This window comes from Emys orbicularis, chromosome 3 (genome assembly GCF_028017835.1).
Source record: "Emys orbicularis isolate rEmyOrb1 chromosome 3, rEmyOrb1.hap1, whole genome shotgun sequence".
Taxonomy (NCBI): domain Eukaryota; kingdom Metazoa; phylum Chordata; order Testudines; family Emydidae; genus Emys; species Emys orbicularis.
In genome coordinates, this window is record NC_088685.1 from 195,107,337 (window position 1) to 195,123,717 (window position 16,381).

At 44.0% G+C, this 16,381-nt stretch overlaps 1 protein-coding gene across 1 annotated transcript in view; it reads left to right on the plus strand.

Moving 5' to 3' along the window:
- Window positions 1-16,381, plus strand: part of PAPOLG (poly(A) polymerase gamma) — a 75,746-nt gene that overhangs the window by 18,187 nt on the left and 41,178 nt on the right. The window contains exons 3-7 of the mRNA XM_065401489.1: window positions 6,206-6,364; window positions 6,442-6,508; window positions 8,443-8,524; window positions 8,610-8,719; window positions 12,984-13,037. Of these exons, the coding sequence (XP_065257561.1) occupies window positions 6,206-6,364; window positions 6,442-6,508; window positions 8,443-8,524; window positions 8,610-8,719; window positions 12,984-13,037 (472 nt within the window). The remainder of the gene's footprint in view (window positions 1-6,205; window positions 6,365-6,441; window positions 6,509-8,442; window positions 8,525-8,609; window positions 8,720-12,983; window positions 13,038-16,381) is intronic.

Here is a 16,381-nt window from a genome sequence, read left to right on the forward strand (position 1 = left end):
CCTGACTTTGCCTGGGTTAGATAAAAGTGTTGTTCTGTTATTGTGTGGTACCTTTTACAGGGGTTAACTCTGACCCCTAGGAGGAGGGTTGGTGTTTGTGCAGAGGCATATGGCTAGGACCCTTTCCCCAAACTGGGGAATCCCACACCTGACATGCTGGTATGTATTGCTGCCAAGTAGACCTAGTTCCTGTTCTCTCTAAAGCAAAATTCTCCAGATACAAGACAGAGTCACCAGTTTGAAATTAATTCCCAGTGAGTGGGGGCAGATGGCTGGGGCCAGGGTCTGTGTGAGGGAGTCTCCCCACCAATGAATGAGGGGAACTGGGTTAAGGATTATCCCCCAAGGACTGCGGGGGAGGGGGTCTGGCCAGGCCAGAGTCTGTGAGGGAATCTCCTCCCAAGGACTGAAGGGAGCTAGGGACAGGATCTGTGCGGGGAGTCCTGGATGACTACTAAGTTCCCCCCAACTGTGTACTTCCTGTTCCCCACAAGTTGAGTAGGGGTGCCAACTTTCTAGTCACACAAAACAAACACCCCTGTCCCTTCCCTGAAGCCCTGACCTCTGCTCGCTCTCCCCCACACTCACTCACTTTCACCAGGCTAGGGCAGGGGATTGGGCTCTGGGTGGGGCCAGAAATGAGGGGTTCAAGGTATGGGAGAGGGCTCCAGGCTGGGGCAGGGAGTTGGGGTCTGGGGGAGTGAGGGCTCCGGGTAGGGGTGTGGGCTCTGGGGTGGGGCTGGGGCTGAGGGGTTTAGAGTGCAGGAGGGGGTGTGGGCTCTGGATGAGGGGTTTGGGGTACAGGAGGAGGCTCAGGGCTGGGGCAGAGGGTTGGGGGGGGTCCAGGTTGTGGGCTCTGGGAAGGAGTTTGGGTGCAGGAGGGACTCCAGGCTGGGGCGGGGGTTTGGGGTGCAAGAGGGGGTTCCAGGCATGGGGTCCCAGCAGCGCTTACCACAGCTCCAAGGAAGCGGCCTCCAGGTCCTTGCGACCGCTAGGCATATGGGAGGCCAGGGAGGCTCTGCATGCTGCCTTTGTGCCTGCAGACACTGGCCCCCAGCTCCCATTGGTCGCGGTTCCCGACCAATGGGATGTGCAGAGTCTGGGCGAGCAGGTAGCCTGCCTTAGCCGCAGGCCCCCACTGTGCCATCGACCGGACTTCTAATAGCCTGGTCAGTAGTGCCGACTGGAACCCCCAGGTTCCCTTTTTGACCGGGCGTTCCGGTCAAAAACCGGACACCTGGCAACCCTAAGGTTGAGGTGGGGGCGGTGTCCCTGCAGAGGTTGTTGGGAAGGCTGTGAGCTGTGGCCAGGTTGCTGAGGTTGCTGGCCATGCTATAATAGAGGCTGGCTGTGGGAGCAGGTTGGTTTTTGGAGAGGAGCATTGGTCAGTTTCTCACACACAGATTGTAGTGAAGGTCATGAAGTAGATGCGGGGGTGAGGATCTACTGGGCAACCTCTAGGGTTGGGGGCTACTTTATTGTAGGGTTGGGAGTGGCCCCTGGACCCTTTCTCCTGGCTCTCTGGAGAGTCATGGGACCCAGACACTTTCTTTCAGGGCCTATTTCTCCCCTCCAAACCCCCTGGCCCCAGCCCCACCCCCAGGGCAGCCTGCACCCCTAAACCCCTCATCCCTGGCCTGCACCCCCACCCCAATTCTCTGCCCTAGCCCTGAGCTGCCTCCCACACCACAATCCCCTCATCCCCAGCCCCACCCCAGAGCCTACACCCCCAGACAAAGCTCTCACCCCCCCCCCCCGCATCCCAACCCTCAGCCCCACCCCCACCACACATCACCTCCATATTAGTTCACATAATAAAATTCATTCCGCTCATGGACATAAAAAATTAAAGGGAACGCTGCCCAGTCCATACATTACTGCTAAGGGAGTGTGGGGATCCCCATTGGGCCTGTGTCACACTCAACAATGTCTGTTCTCAGTGATGGCTATGGGGTCCCTTCCATTAATTTTTTTTATTCATCTTCTGCTGAGTTCAGCCTTGTCTAGGTTAGGAAAAAGATAATTTTAAAAAATAGATGACAAACTCTATTTTAAATATCACGTAGGCTTTGTCTAGACTAGGATATAAAGGTGTGATATCACTGACAAATATAACATAGACAAGGCTCCCTACTCTTAAAGCCACTGAAAACTCAGCCAGTTTAGCACATGTTAAATGCAATGTGTCCTGTTGTCAACATTAGACTCTTTCAGTATGTTAGCTACGCCATGACTAAGAGATGGTTGAGGAGATCTCTGGCCTGCTGATACTGTCTTTTATTGAACCTTGGAATACCAGGGATATTCCAGAAGAGGGTTAATGTTGTACCTATGGTCAAAAGGGTGAGCTCAATGACCCAGGTAACGATATATCAGTCCTAGCAAAATATGGGATTTAACTGAGAGACTTAAAAGGAGAGAAATATAATTAATGCCAATCAATGTGGCTTTATGGAAAATATGTCCTGTTATACAAACCTGATTCTATTTGAGATGACAAGATAAAGGTAATTGCATAGATTTAGTATACATTATAATATGAAATCACTGCTGATAAAATCTGCAGATGACATGAAGATTGGCAAGTCGTAAATCAGGACAGGGCAATCTCACAACATGATCTGCATCATTTGGTAAATGGCACATTCAAGAAAATGCATTTTAATACAGCCAAATGCCAAATTAGAAATTTAGGAACCAGGAATGCAGGCCATGCTTACAGAACGAATGGGGGCCAATATCCTGGATGGTGGGTGACTCTGAAAAGGATTTAGCGGTTATGGTTGGCAAGCAACTTGATACGAGTTCCCAGTGCAATGCTCTGGCAAAAAAGGGCTAATCCAATGCTTGGATATATAAACAGGGGAGTTAGTAAGTAGAAATAGGGAAGGGATTTTTACCTCTGTATACAGCACTGATACGACTGGTACTGGAATACTTGAATATAGTTCTGGTGTCAATATTTTATAAAGGATAGAGCAATTGGAGTGTAGAAAAGAGCCACAAAAATGGTCTGAGGGCTGGAGAAACTGCCTTGCAGTGAGAACTTACATAAATCAATCTGAGTTAAATAGTTAATACAAAAGATTGAGGTGACTTGATTACTCTGTAGCAGTTCTTGTGCTGGGAGAAAATACCAGGTGCTAAAGAGCTCTTTAATCTAGTGGAGAAAGGCATAATAAAAACCAACAACTGGAAGCTAAAACCAGAGAAACTCAAATTAGAAATAACAACAATAATAATAATACAAATAACAGATTTGTAAGGGATGGTGATTAACCATGGAAACAAAATGCCAAGGGAAGTGGTGGATTCTCCATATCTTGATGTCTTCAAATCAAGACAGAATGCCTTTCTGGATGTTGTGCTGTAGCCATACACAAAATATTGGGCTCAATACAAGGGGTAAGAGAGTGAAATTTAACCTCCTGTGATATACAAGAGTCCAGACTGGATGATCAAATGATGTCTTCTGGTCTTAAATTCTTTGTTTAAAAGTGTATTTTAACAAGTGTTAAAAGGAAACAGAAGCTTTTATGCCACAACTGAAATGAGTTATGCCAAAATGCTGCTGTGATTCACCATTGTTAGCAATTTCTGACTTACAGTCCCATATCTACTTTCAGAGGGGCATAACTGTCCAGTTATTGACTTTGAATGTGGACACCGACCTGTTGACACTCCTCATGTGAAGGCAAAGACACATTTGGCCTGTCATAAATATTGACTTTGTACACACTTTACAATGCTGTGTACACATTGGGGAATAACACTAATATTGTATATTAATTATATATATTAAATTAGAAGTAATTTTAATTTATTAGAAATATGATGCCTTCATAAAATCAACATAATTTCACTTTCAATGAGACTTTAAAAGGAGGGTAACACTAAGGGAAACAAATTCACATAAATACTTGATAGACCAGATCTGAGGCACCAAATAAATAAATGCTCTTACTGAGGGAGATTAGCTTTGAAATCCCTAATTATGTCTCACAATGCTGCTGCATGTTCTATTAACTTGACTTTATCATTGATAAACCTTAACCCAATCCACAAAAAATGCAGGGTGTTGTCCATTTTGTGAATTGTTCACTTCTAAAAATAAACCAACTCAGGAAGATGTGACTTTAGTCATTGCTTTCTATACCCCTCCCCCAGAGGCTGCTTCCCTATCCTCCCCTTCTGGTGTTAAAGATTGTAAATCATTATCCCTATGCTCATTCTCTATCATGAAGTGGTTGAACTAGCTTTCCTTTCTCTTCCCCCTCTCCTCCCCTCTTTCGTAGCTCCATTAATACCTGACTCTCTGCCACTGTTGATCAGCTGTTCTCTCCAGCTGATATGCTGTGATGGAGCCACAGAGAATTCTGTAAACATGAGAAGAAAAACTTTAAGACTAACACAAATTGGTTCAGCTTTACTTCTCTTGCAGACACCTACTTTCACTATCAACTTTCTCTCTAGAATCTTGTCTTCCCTAGGAAAAAAGTGTTCTTAACTTGTTAGCTAACTTGAATTAATACACTTCTGCCAGGAGAGCCTTGTTGAACCTGAGAAGAACAAGCCACTTTATACCTCTGCTATCCTCCTATGCTACAGTTGGGTGTGCAGAGCCTGTTCCCCATATGGTAGGCCCAGATTTGGAGTGGGGAGTCTGTATCTCCATGCTCCTTGCCCTTCCTGGCTCCAGCTGGTACATATACTCTTTACTGCCCCCACCACCTTCCCTTCTTGCGTAACCCCTCGAAGTTTACCAGGGGCATGGAGAAATCTGGAAGAAATGGGACTTGGTAGCTGAGTGGTGGTGAAGTATGTCCAGATGTGCCACTGGGACATGGGTGGTGGTTGTAATGCAGATTCATGGTCATTTGGTGAAGGGGGTTCGTGAGATATAGCACCTCCAAAATGAACTGCTTATAAATTTCATAGTGCTTTAAAATTGACGTTCAAAAGGAAATAGCTTTAAAAATTGGAGTGGAGTTTGTGCTTCAAATTCAGTGTTACTTGATGAAGTTCCCAAAATGCATCCCCAAAACTACTTTTTAATTTTAAAAATGTGCTAAAATCCACATGGATAGTTAAATTGTCTTGAATGTTATCCTGGAACAGGGGCAGGGATATATTTTGGTGAAAATTTGGGATCGTCTGGCCAAAGGTACAGATACAGCCCCCTAACAAAGAGCTCATTTTAATACTTGATTTAAAGCCCATCTGCATAAGGAGATTGTTTTTTAAAATTGGTATGCTACAACAGTGGCTGAGCTAGGATTCCTTTTATGGGGGTAGGGGAAGAAGGCTCATTGCAGAGGTGCAAAATGACTCCTCCATCTCAGTCCTCATATGCTGCAGAAAATTATGCAGAGCCCCTTCTCCTACACTACCCCTGAAGTGAAGCAGGAAGTCTGGAGCTCCCCCTCTCCCATTTACTGCTGGTAAACATGCTCCTCACAGCCCATTTCTTACCATTTTCCTTCTTCCCTAGATCCTCTGCAGCCCTACTTTGGAGCTGGTAGTGGAGGGGCAGTGGTGTCTTCCCAGGAAGACACTTCATTCCTACCTCCATAGGTACTTCAGTCATGCCCCCAGATTACCACCACTTTTCTCGGAAAATGGTTTATAAGGCTAATTTTTGTTGAACTTTAAATGACACTGGTTTACTGTATCTAATACGTAACTAAAAGTAAACCAGTAGTGAGATGTTTGCTGCATATGTCTTCATCTTGCTGGGTTTGGAGTTAGCAGGAAATAAATTGAAAATAACTATAATTTGAAAAAGAAGATGGGGAAACAGAACAAAAGTAAAACTTGAAAGTAGCCACTGTTATCTTTACTAGCCCAGTGACCAGCTTCGTCCACCTGACTCTATATGTAAATGGCTTGAATTAAGGTCTTGAGTATGGCAGCAGTAAATTTCTTTTCCTTCTAAATCTATATTGGTTACTAAAATATAATGCTTTCATTATCATTGCAGTGCCATTAATTTGACCTCTTGCATTTGGATAAGCTCATGGATAATCATTACTTTCTCTTCAGTCAGGATTAAGTCTGGCTTCTGATTTTGCACCTGCTTGTCACTGTGGGTGAAAGAGCAGAGGTTGGTTTTGAAAGTGTAGGCTAAAGTGGTGTAACCATTGACTACAGTAAGAGTACCATTTCTGGCATTGGTTATATTTAACATTACTGTTTCCTTCAACAGAAATTCTATGCTGGAGAATCAGCCTCAGAAGCACTATGGAATAACATCTCCAATTAGCTTGACTCCTCCTAAGGAAATAGATTATATTTACACTCAGAAATTAATTGAAGCCATGAAGCCATTTGGAGTATTTGAAGATGAGGACGAACTAAATCACAGGTATAACTTTTAATATAATTGAAACACATTGCTTGAATATATTTTAAAACTAAGTCTAATGATAATTCTCATTACAGGCTGATTGTTCTTGGTAAATTGAATAAATTAGTCAAAGAATGGATTTCAGAACTCAGTGAGAGTAAGGTAAACATTTTTAAAATTCTAATTCAAGTAATTCTTAATCTTGTATTTTGGATTCTGTCCTCTGACTTTCTGCAAAGGAATAATAAATTTTCCATCTACATATTGGGCAATAGACTTGTAGCAACTGTCACTCAAGTTAAGGTTTGGAAGATTTTAACTACCTAGATCCTTAAACCTTTTTGTAGCAATTAAGTGAATTGGCCGTAAATAAATCATCTGTGTTTAGCAATACAAATTAGAATCAGATAACTTTATCTAATGAGTGTAGGGCCTGGCAAAATGACATTTATTTTTTTTAACTTCCATGATCTTATCAATGTGCTAGAGATTTTTTTTTTCTAGTAACTATTTTTATTTTTACAGTTACAGGGGGTAGGGTGAGGGTAGTTCTGACAGCAGGGCTGCAGGGGGCTCCTGGTGTGGCCAAAGGTCCATAGCCACTAGGGCACAAGATTTGGGGGTGGGTGCAGTCATCTTGGCTCGGAAGAGCAGAGGCCCCCTCCTGCCAGGACTGTAAAGAGGAGGAAGAGCCTCAGCTGTGGGTGAGGCCACCCTGCTGCTCAACAGTTCCTGCCTGGGGATAGCTCTTACGCTCCTGGCTGGTGAGTAGGCGAGCAGGGCAGTGACAGCAGAGCTGCATAGGGCTCCCGGCATGGCAACAGAGCTGGTGACGCTGGATCCCTGGAAGGCTGGGATTCGGGTGGGTCAGAGCAGAGAAACCCTGGCCAGGGCTGTGAGGAGTCATCATCCCTAGCCAAGGAGGAGGCCACCTGCTGCTAAATGGCTCCTTCCCAGGGATGGCTCCTCCTCCTCGCCCTGGTTGGAGGCTCTGCTCAGCCAGGCCAGGACCGCAGCCTTTCTTCACCTTGTTCCTGCGGAGATTAAGTGTCACTGGCCCCACTCAGTCCCCGCCAGCAGTGAGGAAGTTGTCTCTGGGCAGGAAGTGTTAAGCAGCGAGGTGGCTGCTACCACCACTTCCTCCTTGCAGCCCTGAACAGGGGTTTCTGCTCTGCCCTGCCAAAACCACAGCCAGCCTGCCTCTGTCCCCCCCCACCCCACCCCTAGTGCCTGCAAGGATCAGGTGCCGCCAGTCCTGAGGCAGTGCAGGGAGCCCTCTGCAGCACTGCTGTCAGTCACAGACCCACTTGCTCCAGTAACAGCAAGGCTGCAGAGGGCTCCCTGCATGGCTGCAAGACCAGTGACACCTGATCCCAGCAGGCATGCCCACTGTTAGGACTGAGAGTTTTTCGTCAATTTCAGCATCAACTGAAATTGACATTTGCTGACCGTTATTAATTAAAATGTAATCCTGCAGAGCCTCTCTATAGAGCAGAGAGTGACATTCTAGCCTTGATCAAAGTTTTAAAAGTATCTCAGTCTGGCAGTGAAATAGCTATTTATAGCTCATCAGTTATGATCTAGTTTATATCCTATACTGGCTGTATTTAATTTATTACATGGCTCTTCAAATTCACATAAATGGAAGTATCTTTTACCTACACTGCAGATGTTACTTTTATAGTAATAAATGTTTCCATTGTATTTTGTAAATCCACCAGGAAATGATTGCCACCATGATTTCGTATTGCTGTTACTTCAGTTGGCTGGAGAAGATTGTTAGGAAATGGGTAACAAAAGTTCTTACTCCAGTGACAACCTTTTGTACCTGAGCAATCAGTGTGTTGCTGTTCATCAAGGCAGCCTAAGCTAATGTCCCCACATAGAGCAATTTTTATTTTTGTTTAGAAATTGCTGAAATCTTCTTCTTCTCAAATTATTTCACCCTTAGTAACTGCACTTTATCTGTTGAAATCTTACTAACTGCCAAAACAAGCCAACTTAAGGTCTTTCATAGTGCTAATATAGCTTGTAGGGCTCTAGATCTTGGGAACCAAGAGCTGTATTTTAAACTTGTATTTCTGCTCTATTTATAGAACCTCCCACCTTCAGTTGTAGCAAATGTTGGTGGGAAAATATTCACGTTTGGGTCCTATAGGCTTGGAGTACACACCAAAGGTATGTCCTTTTTAATAGTGTCTAGTCATATAGTGTTTCAGACTAACTGCTTGATTAACTGAAGATGTATGGGATATTTTTGCAGGTGCTGACATAGATGCTCTTTGTGTTGCTCCTAGACATGTGGAAAGATCAGATTTCTTTCAGTCATTCTTTGAAAAGCTAAAGGTTCAAGATGGAATCAGGAATTTAAGAGTAAGTTTTCTACTTGTTTTCAGAGTAATAAACTTGTCCATGTTAAAGGGACACTGTCAACTAAACTCTTAAACTGACCAATTTCACAAAATTACTGTTGCTGACAGCAGTCTTCAAATAGTATTGTACACACAACTCTGTTAAAACACTAAGGTTGCAAAGTCAAGCACTCTAGGTAGGAAATATCAGAATCCAAGTTGCCTGTGCAACTTCAATCAACCCCTTTGTATATATGCATTATGATAGTGGTTAATATTCTTTCTACAAATTACACACTAATTTTGTGTGCCCAATTTGAGAGACCCTGAGAAAAAGCATGTCCTAAGTGGTTAGCATTATACTGCACTTAACATGTTTAAATCACAGCGCCCATTGATTTCACTTGCAGCTGAATGCTCAGCATTTCTGTAAAATCAAGCACAAAGGTCTAAAGTTGGGCATCCAGACAATGAGAAATGCACACATTTAGTGAAATTTTTGGTTTTAAGTGACTTGCCTAGATTACATAGGAACTGTGCAGCAGAGGCAGGGATAAAATTCGGTTATCCTGGGCAGCATTCAGCTGATTTAACCAGGAAACCATCCTTCCTCTTCCTACAGTCCCCTGCCTCATTCACTACATGCCTTCCAGCTTCTGCAACACACGGCAGGAGTCCTATAGGAACAGCCTCCTTTAATATACATCCCCAATTCATCCTCAGAGCATATCCATCCTGTGCACTGAATGAGGCAAGGGTCCTGCGGAAAAAACTAATTAAAACTGTATCATCATGCAGGCACACAAGGGGGTCAAATGAAGGTTGAACGGGCAACCTTAATTTTGGCATTTCCTAAATTCTGAATGCTTGATTTTGAGAGCATTAAGATTGCAAAGTCGTTTTTTGTAACTTCCAATAATAATAATAATAATAATAATTAATAAAAGGCAAACTGAAAAAACAAACTCCCTCATGTTGCATTATACTGATACCCACAGGGGTCATCAGCAGGGCTGGAACATTTAAACCTGCCACACAGATTTTGCCCACTTGAACTAACTGGGTAACTGATACTGTAACCATTATGGAATAAAACTAAACTGAAGCATGTGAAAGAAGGCTGGTGTGTCTTTCTCCTCTTCCCACTATCCCCAACAACATATAATATACCCTGAATCAACAGCTCAGATGTGTGAACTGCTCCATTCATCTCAGTAGGTGTTCACCCCTCTCCCCAAGCCTGTGATAGGCATGAAGCTGGCTGGTTCTCAGATCATTCCAGTCTCAGCAGTGTTCTTGGTGCAAGCTCCCACTATGCTTGTTCTCAGTTCTCCACTCAGAGGGTCATGGCTTCCTCATATGACAGCTTGGGGGAGGAGGCGAGAGAAGGGGAGATCTGGTAACCCCCCTTCTCCCAGATCTGAAACGGGAGTTGGACCCGGGCAGGAAAAGGGATTTAGACACCCACATGGGGCAGGTGTCTCCTAGATCCTGGCACATATATGGGAAAGGAGAATATGGGACTGACAAGCACCCCACTCCTAATTCCTTCCTGTAGTCTCACCACCCACCTCCATGTCATCCCTCACCTTGCCACTCCCCTTACACCTGCTCCTCATCCTGAGTCCCACAACCCTTCTCCCCTGCCACCCCTCCCCATGTATCTTCCTCCCCTCCCAGGAAGCATTTCCTTGTGTAATATTATTTTCTTTTCAAAGATAGTTTGAGTGCACTCAGAATACATGTTCCCAAAATTAAAAAAAAAAAAAATCCTTTGACAGAGGCAGATTTTTAGAAACATGCTTACATTTTTGTCCTGATTTATTTATATTTTTGTCCAATGGCCATATTAGAAGTTACTGTGCTCGGTGTTGCTCAGGTTCAGTGGTAGTAATATGTACCTTTGAGCTGCTCAGGTCCTGTACCTCATGGCTGGCTAGCAAGCCTTTTGGGCTCTTTCTGCACATACACAGTGTAAACAGTTGGCACATGAGCATTAGGCATGTACATCTCTAGAGAGCTAAGCTTCCTGGGAAATACTATTCAGTTTTGCTCCCCCAAAGGTTTAGTAGGTGCCTTGCACTAGCTGGAGTAAATGTCAAGCAACTGAGACAATTTTGCGCATGATCAGAGCCATGGCTTGATTCCCAAGTCTGTGCAAAAAAGTTGACTGACTGGCAACCTTAAGACAAGCTTTTTTGGGAGGTGGGGGTGGGATGGAAGCTGTCTCTTAGGAAAATGACCCTAAACTTGGTTCAGTAACTCTGCCCAGTGCCCCCCGAGTTAATCCTAGTTTCCGTATCTAGCAGTTGGTGGAAACCATAAAGAACAGAATTATCAGACACATAGATAAACGTGATATATTGGGGAAGACTTTGTAATGATCTTGGGGTTCATTAAATAACAAACCAATCAACAAGAAAGGAATAAAACTTTAATAAAACAAACTGGAGAGCTTCTGTGGTGAGCTGCTGCACACAGCCAATTTGGTGTTCCCAACGCCTGCCTCCAGGGTACATCGCCAAATTCCTAAGTTCATAATACCCCTTATGAGGGAGCATCTCTAAATTATACTCTTCTACAAACATATCCTTACAGACTCAACATGGCTTTTGTAAAGGGAAGTCATGTCTTGCCAATCTATTAGAATTCTTTGAGGGTGTCAACAAGCATGTGTATGAGGGTGAACCAGTGGATGATAGTGTAGTTGGACTTTCAGAAAGCCTTTGACAAGGTCCCTCACCAAAGGCTCTTAAGCAAATTAAGCCATCATGGGATAAGAGGGAAGGTCTACTCCTGGATCAGTAACTAGTTAAAAGATAAGAAACAGAGTAGGAATAAATAGTTTCAGTAATGGAGACAGGCAAGTAGTGGGGTTTCCCCCAAAGACCTGTACTGGGACTTGTGAGGTGGCAGAATTTGCAGATGATACAAAATTATTCAAAATAGTTAAGTCCAAAGCTGACCAAGAAGAGTTAAAGGGATCTCACTTGACTGGGTAACAAAATGGCAGAATAAATGCAATGTTAAGTGCAAAAAATGCACATTTAAAAAAAAAAAACTACACATATATAAAGGTGGTGTCTAAATTAGCTGTAGAAAGAGATCTTGGAGTCATCGTAGATAGCTCTCTGAAAACATCCATTCAATGTGTGATGGCCATCAAAAAATAGTCAGGAACCATTAGGAAAGAGATGATAAAACAGAAAATATCATAATGCCACTATATAAATCTATGGTATGCCCACACCTTGAATGCTGCATGCAGTTCTTATTGCCCCATCTCCCAAAAGATATATTAGAATTGGAAAAGGTATAATTTGTGTTGCCCTTCTTTGTTAAGGCTATGGAATAGTTTCTATATGAGGAGAGGTTAAAAAGACTGGGACTGTTCAGCTTAGAAAAGAGATGACTAAGGGGGATATGATCGAAGTCTATAAAATCATGAATGGTGTGAAGAAAGTGAATAAGGAAGTGTTATTTACCCCTTCACAGAACACAGGGGCCACCCGATGATATTAAGAGACAGCAGGTTTAAAACAAACAAAAGGAAATGCTTTTTTCATACAACTTACAATTAACCTGTGGAACATATTGCATAGGATGTCATGAAGGCCAAAAGCATAACTGTGTTTAAAAAAAAAAATTAGATAAATTCATGAAGGATATCGATGGCTATTACACAAGATGGTCAGAGATGCAACTCCATGCATGCTCTGGGTATCCCTAAACCTTCAACTGCCAGAAGCTGGGACTGGATGACAAGGGATAGTTCACTTGAAGTTGCCCAGTTCTCTTCATTCCCTTTTGGTCATTTGGCACTGTTAGAAGACTGGATACTGGGCTAGATGGATGATTGACCTAGTATGGCCATTCTTATGTTCTCTCGTACTCCAAATTTCAAGGCAAGGCAATCCAAGTAATCATGTAAATTTTAGAGCAGCTAGGAGTCACATTTCAAACAAAGCTTTTCTCAATTTTGAAGATAGCTGAGCATTAACTGTTGTCAGTTGCAATCTTACTGATTACAGTAGACAAATGTAAACACCTTTTTTTAAAAAACTGGACTTTCCACCTTCCCAAGAGAAATGGGAAGACTTAACTAAGTATTGTATTGCATATATGCAAAGTAGTCTAGCAGATTGATTTGTTAGTATTTTTAAATACTGGTAAAATACTTTTTCTGGCCTTACACCCAGGAGGTAACAAAAGGTCAGAAGGTGAAACACAAGACTTGTTTTTAAAAATGCAAAAACTATTAGACTTTTTCCTTTCCTGCTTTACAGGCAATAGAAGATGCGTATGTACCAGTTATCAAGTTTGAATTTGATGGTATTGAGGTAAGAATTAAAACTTAGTGTCTAGTTAAAATGCAGATTATTGGTTTTTTGCTTTGGAATTTGGATGATATAACACTGGTTCTGGTCTCACTGGCACAACAAGATATTTTGCAAGGTTATTCATTAGTACTCCAAAGTCTAAGGGCTTGTGTACGCAGCTCTGCAGTTCAGATTATGGGGGTGTGAATTGCAGCATGCACCAAAGTGCTACACTGTAACTGCCACATGTGGACGCTGCTGGCATGAACTAAAAGGCACCTAGCTTGGGTTAGGACCATGTTAACATGAGCTAGGTGCCTTTTAGTTCATGCCAGCAGTGTCCACATGGGGGAGTTGCAGCGCAGCACTTCGGTGCATGCTGCATTTCAGACAAGCCTTAAGGGATGTCTACACAGCAAAGAAAACCCCCCGGCTGGCCTAAGTCAGCAGACTCAGGCTGCGAGGCTGTTACATTGCTGTGTAGACTTCCGGGCCTGGGCCCGAACACTAGGACTCTCCCACCCTGCAGGGTCCTAGAGCCCAGGCTCCAGCCCAAGCCCAGAAGTTTACACAACAATGAAACAGCTCCACAGCCTAAGCCCGAGTCAGCTAGCACAGGTCAGCCACGGGTGTCTAATTGCTGTGTAGACATACCCTAAGAGCTTGTCTCCACAAACATTAAGCTGGAATGTGAATCCAGCCCGCACTAGGTTGCTGCAGTCTCATTGTCTGTGTGCCCCCTGCTGACGTGAATTAACAGTCTTGTTTCAAAGAGGACTAGATCAAAGCATGTTAACAGACTGTTAATGTATGTCAGCAAAGTACTTGAACAGATAGTCTTAGTGTGGGCTAGATTCACACCCCAACTTGCCACAAACTAAATGTTCACGTCCTTAAATTACTACAAAGTTAGTCAGGCTCTCATGTGGGCCATGCCTTTCCCCAGATTGCATATACTAAACTTCTATTTTAGGGTATGTCTACACTAGAAACGTAAATTGAGCTATATTAGGTTGATTGACCACCACCTCAGTAATTATTGCTGTGGTGCCTGTCCACACTAACCTCCTTGAGTCGGTGCTGCGTGTCCTCCCCAGGTGTGCTTCCACTGATCTAAGAGAGGCAGTGTGGGGAATTCAGAGGCCTGTCTCTCAGCTCTGCTTGCAGCTTGCCCCACAGGCTCCCAGCGGGCTGCCCCCATCCCCGTTTCCTACCAGGAGCAGGAGGGGGGAGAAGCTGCTCATGGCTTTTTGGCTCCCCACTGGGAGCTGGGCAGCCTGCTCAATTTCCCAGTGGGGAGCGGGAGCAGGGTCCAGTAGCCCAGGGATTTTTGCCCCAGCTCCCAGACAGGAGCAGGGTCTAGCCACCCGGGGTTCCTGCCATGAAATTGACAGAGAGCCAACAGCTGATGTAAGTAACACACACACTGCATTGCCCTAACTATACGGACGTAAGCCCTATGCTTCTCATGAAGGTGGAGTTATGATGTCAATGTAGTAGGGCACTTACCTCATTGGGAGCAAGGTTGTAGCGTAGACACTGACATAATTAGGTCGACATAAGCTGCCTTATGTAGACCTAACTGTGTAGTGTAGACTAGGCCTTAGTGGAAAAAATATCTGCAGGATGAAAATAAGAGCTAGGGTTTTGGGATACACACGTTCCTACTCAGTGACCCCCTTTCTTCTCCCTTCTGCCCCTACAATGTATAGCATGAATTGACTTGAGTAAATGTGGTGAGACTTTCAAGGAAGAACATATTGCATTAACAAAGCAAAACAGACTTGCCACCTTTTAGAACAGGATTTTCCAGTTTGTCCCTGAGGCCGCTTGTGACCCTTCAAGGAAACTTACTTAAATACACATTTTCTTATGAATTAAAAATGTGTTCCCTGAGCCACAGACTCTTAAAATGAAGTCTTTGAATTAGCTCTCACTGCAGTTAGTGGAGAGTATTGCAGAGGAAGGCAGTTCTGTGGAGTAGTTCTGGTGTGAGCCAGATGTGTGCTGAGCAGCTACTGTCCCTTCTCTGCTGTAGCCACTTAGCTTCCTGCTGGCTGGCTACCATATTCCAGCAGAGGAGGTAAATAGCTCGTTTGCTCCTGTCTGCCAGAGACCCAGAGCAGGATTTTGTCTCCAGAAACTGTCCCTGAGCAAGGGAAGGGGTTTCTAAGTGCAAAAGCTGGTTCTCCTCCCCCACATGGTTACCCTGGGAAAGACAAAGCTGGGAACTAGCAACCAGTTGTCTCTCTGAATCTCAGCCCCAGGTTCCTTGAGTCATCTGGCAAATGGTTCCTTAAGGACTAAGACTAAGCTGGGGAAAGGTGCAAGCACATTCCAGCAACTCTTGGGGCTGTGCAGGGGGAGCCATATGAGCTGGTTGAATACATTAGCTGGGCAGAATAATAAACAGGTAGTTGCAGAAAACAGTTGATCAAACAGCGAGAGAGCCACATGGGACAAACGTGAAAGTTTGAGGAGCAAAAGTTGACTCGGTGATGGCAAACAAAGGCTTCTAAAAGTTCCTCATTTAAGTCCTGGTTGACAGTGTCTGCCAGTTGCGGGGAATGCTGTCAGAAGTAAGTAGTGTGTCTGAGGATCAGGGTGCTATTTACTTGTTCTATGTTGACAAGTTCTATGTGCTAACATAATAATATAATATGGAGATATACCTATCTTAGAACTGGAAGGGACCTCGAAAGGTCATCAAGTCCAGCCCCCTGCCTTCACTAGCAGGACCAAGTACAGATTTTTGCCCCAGATCCCTAAGTGGTCCCCTCAAGGATTGAACTCACAACCCTGGGTTTAGCAGGCCAATGCTCAAACCACTGAGCTATCCCTCCCTCCATACTTGTTCTATTGTTAATACCTAAACAGTACATCACCAGAAAGTCTTGGCACTATATATTGGTGTAGACTTTAACTCTTTTACAAAAGTAGCTTATTGTTTACAATCCCACTTAAACTGTCTAAATACTAAATATACATCAAGGAACAGGAGCTGCAAAATGAGAGGGAGTTTCAGAGAACTTAGGTAACGACTGGGTTTTTTTTTTTTTTTTTTTGTCTTTCCTGTTTTGGATCACTATCTAAACAAGATATTGTATTTTGGGTCCTTATTTCCTTGAGATTAAGCACTGCTTTCATATAAATAGGCCAGATTGCTATTTATCTTCCCCCCCCAAAATGAACTGTATTACTATATTGCAGGGGTCGGCAACATTCGGCACGCAGCTCGCCAGGGTAAGCACCCTGGCGGGCCGGGCCAGTTTTATTTACCTGCTGACGCGGCAGGTTCGGCCGATCGCGGCCCCCACTGGCCGCGGTTCGCCATCCCGGGCCAATCGGGGCAGCGAGAAGCCACG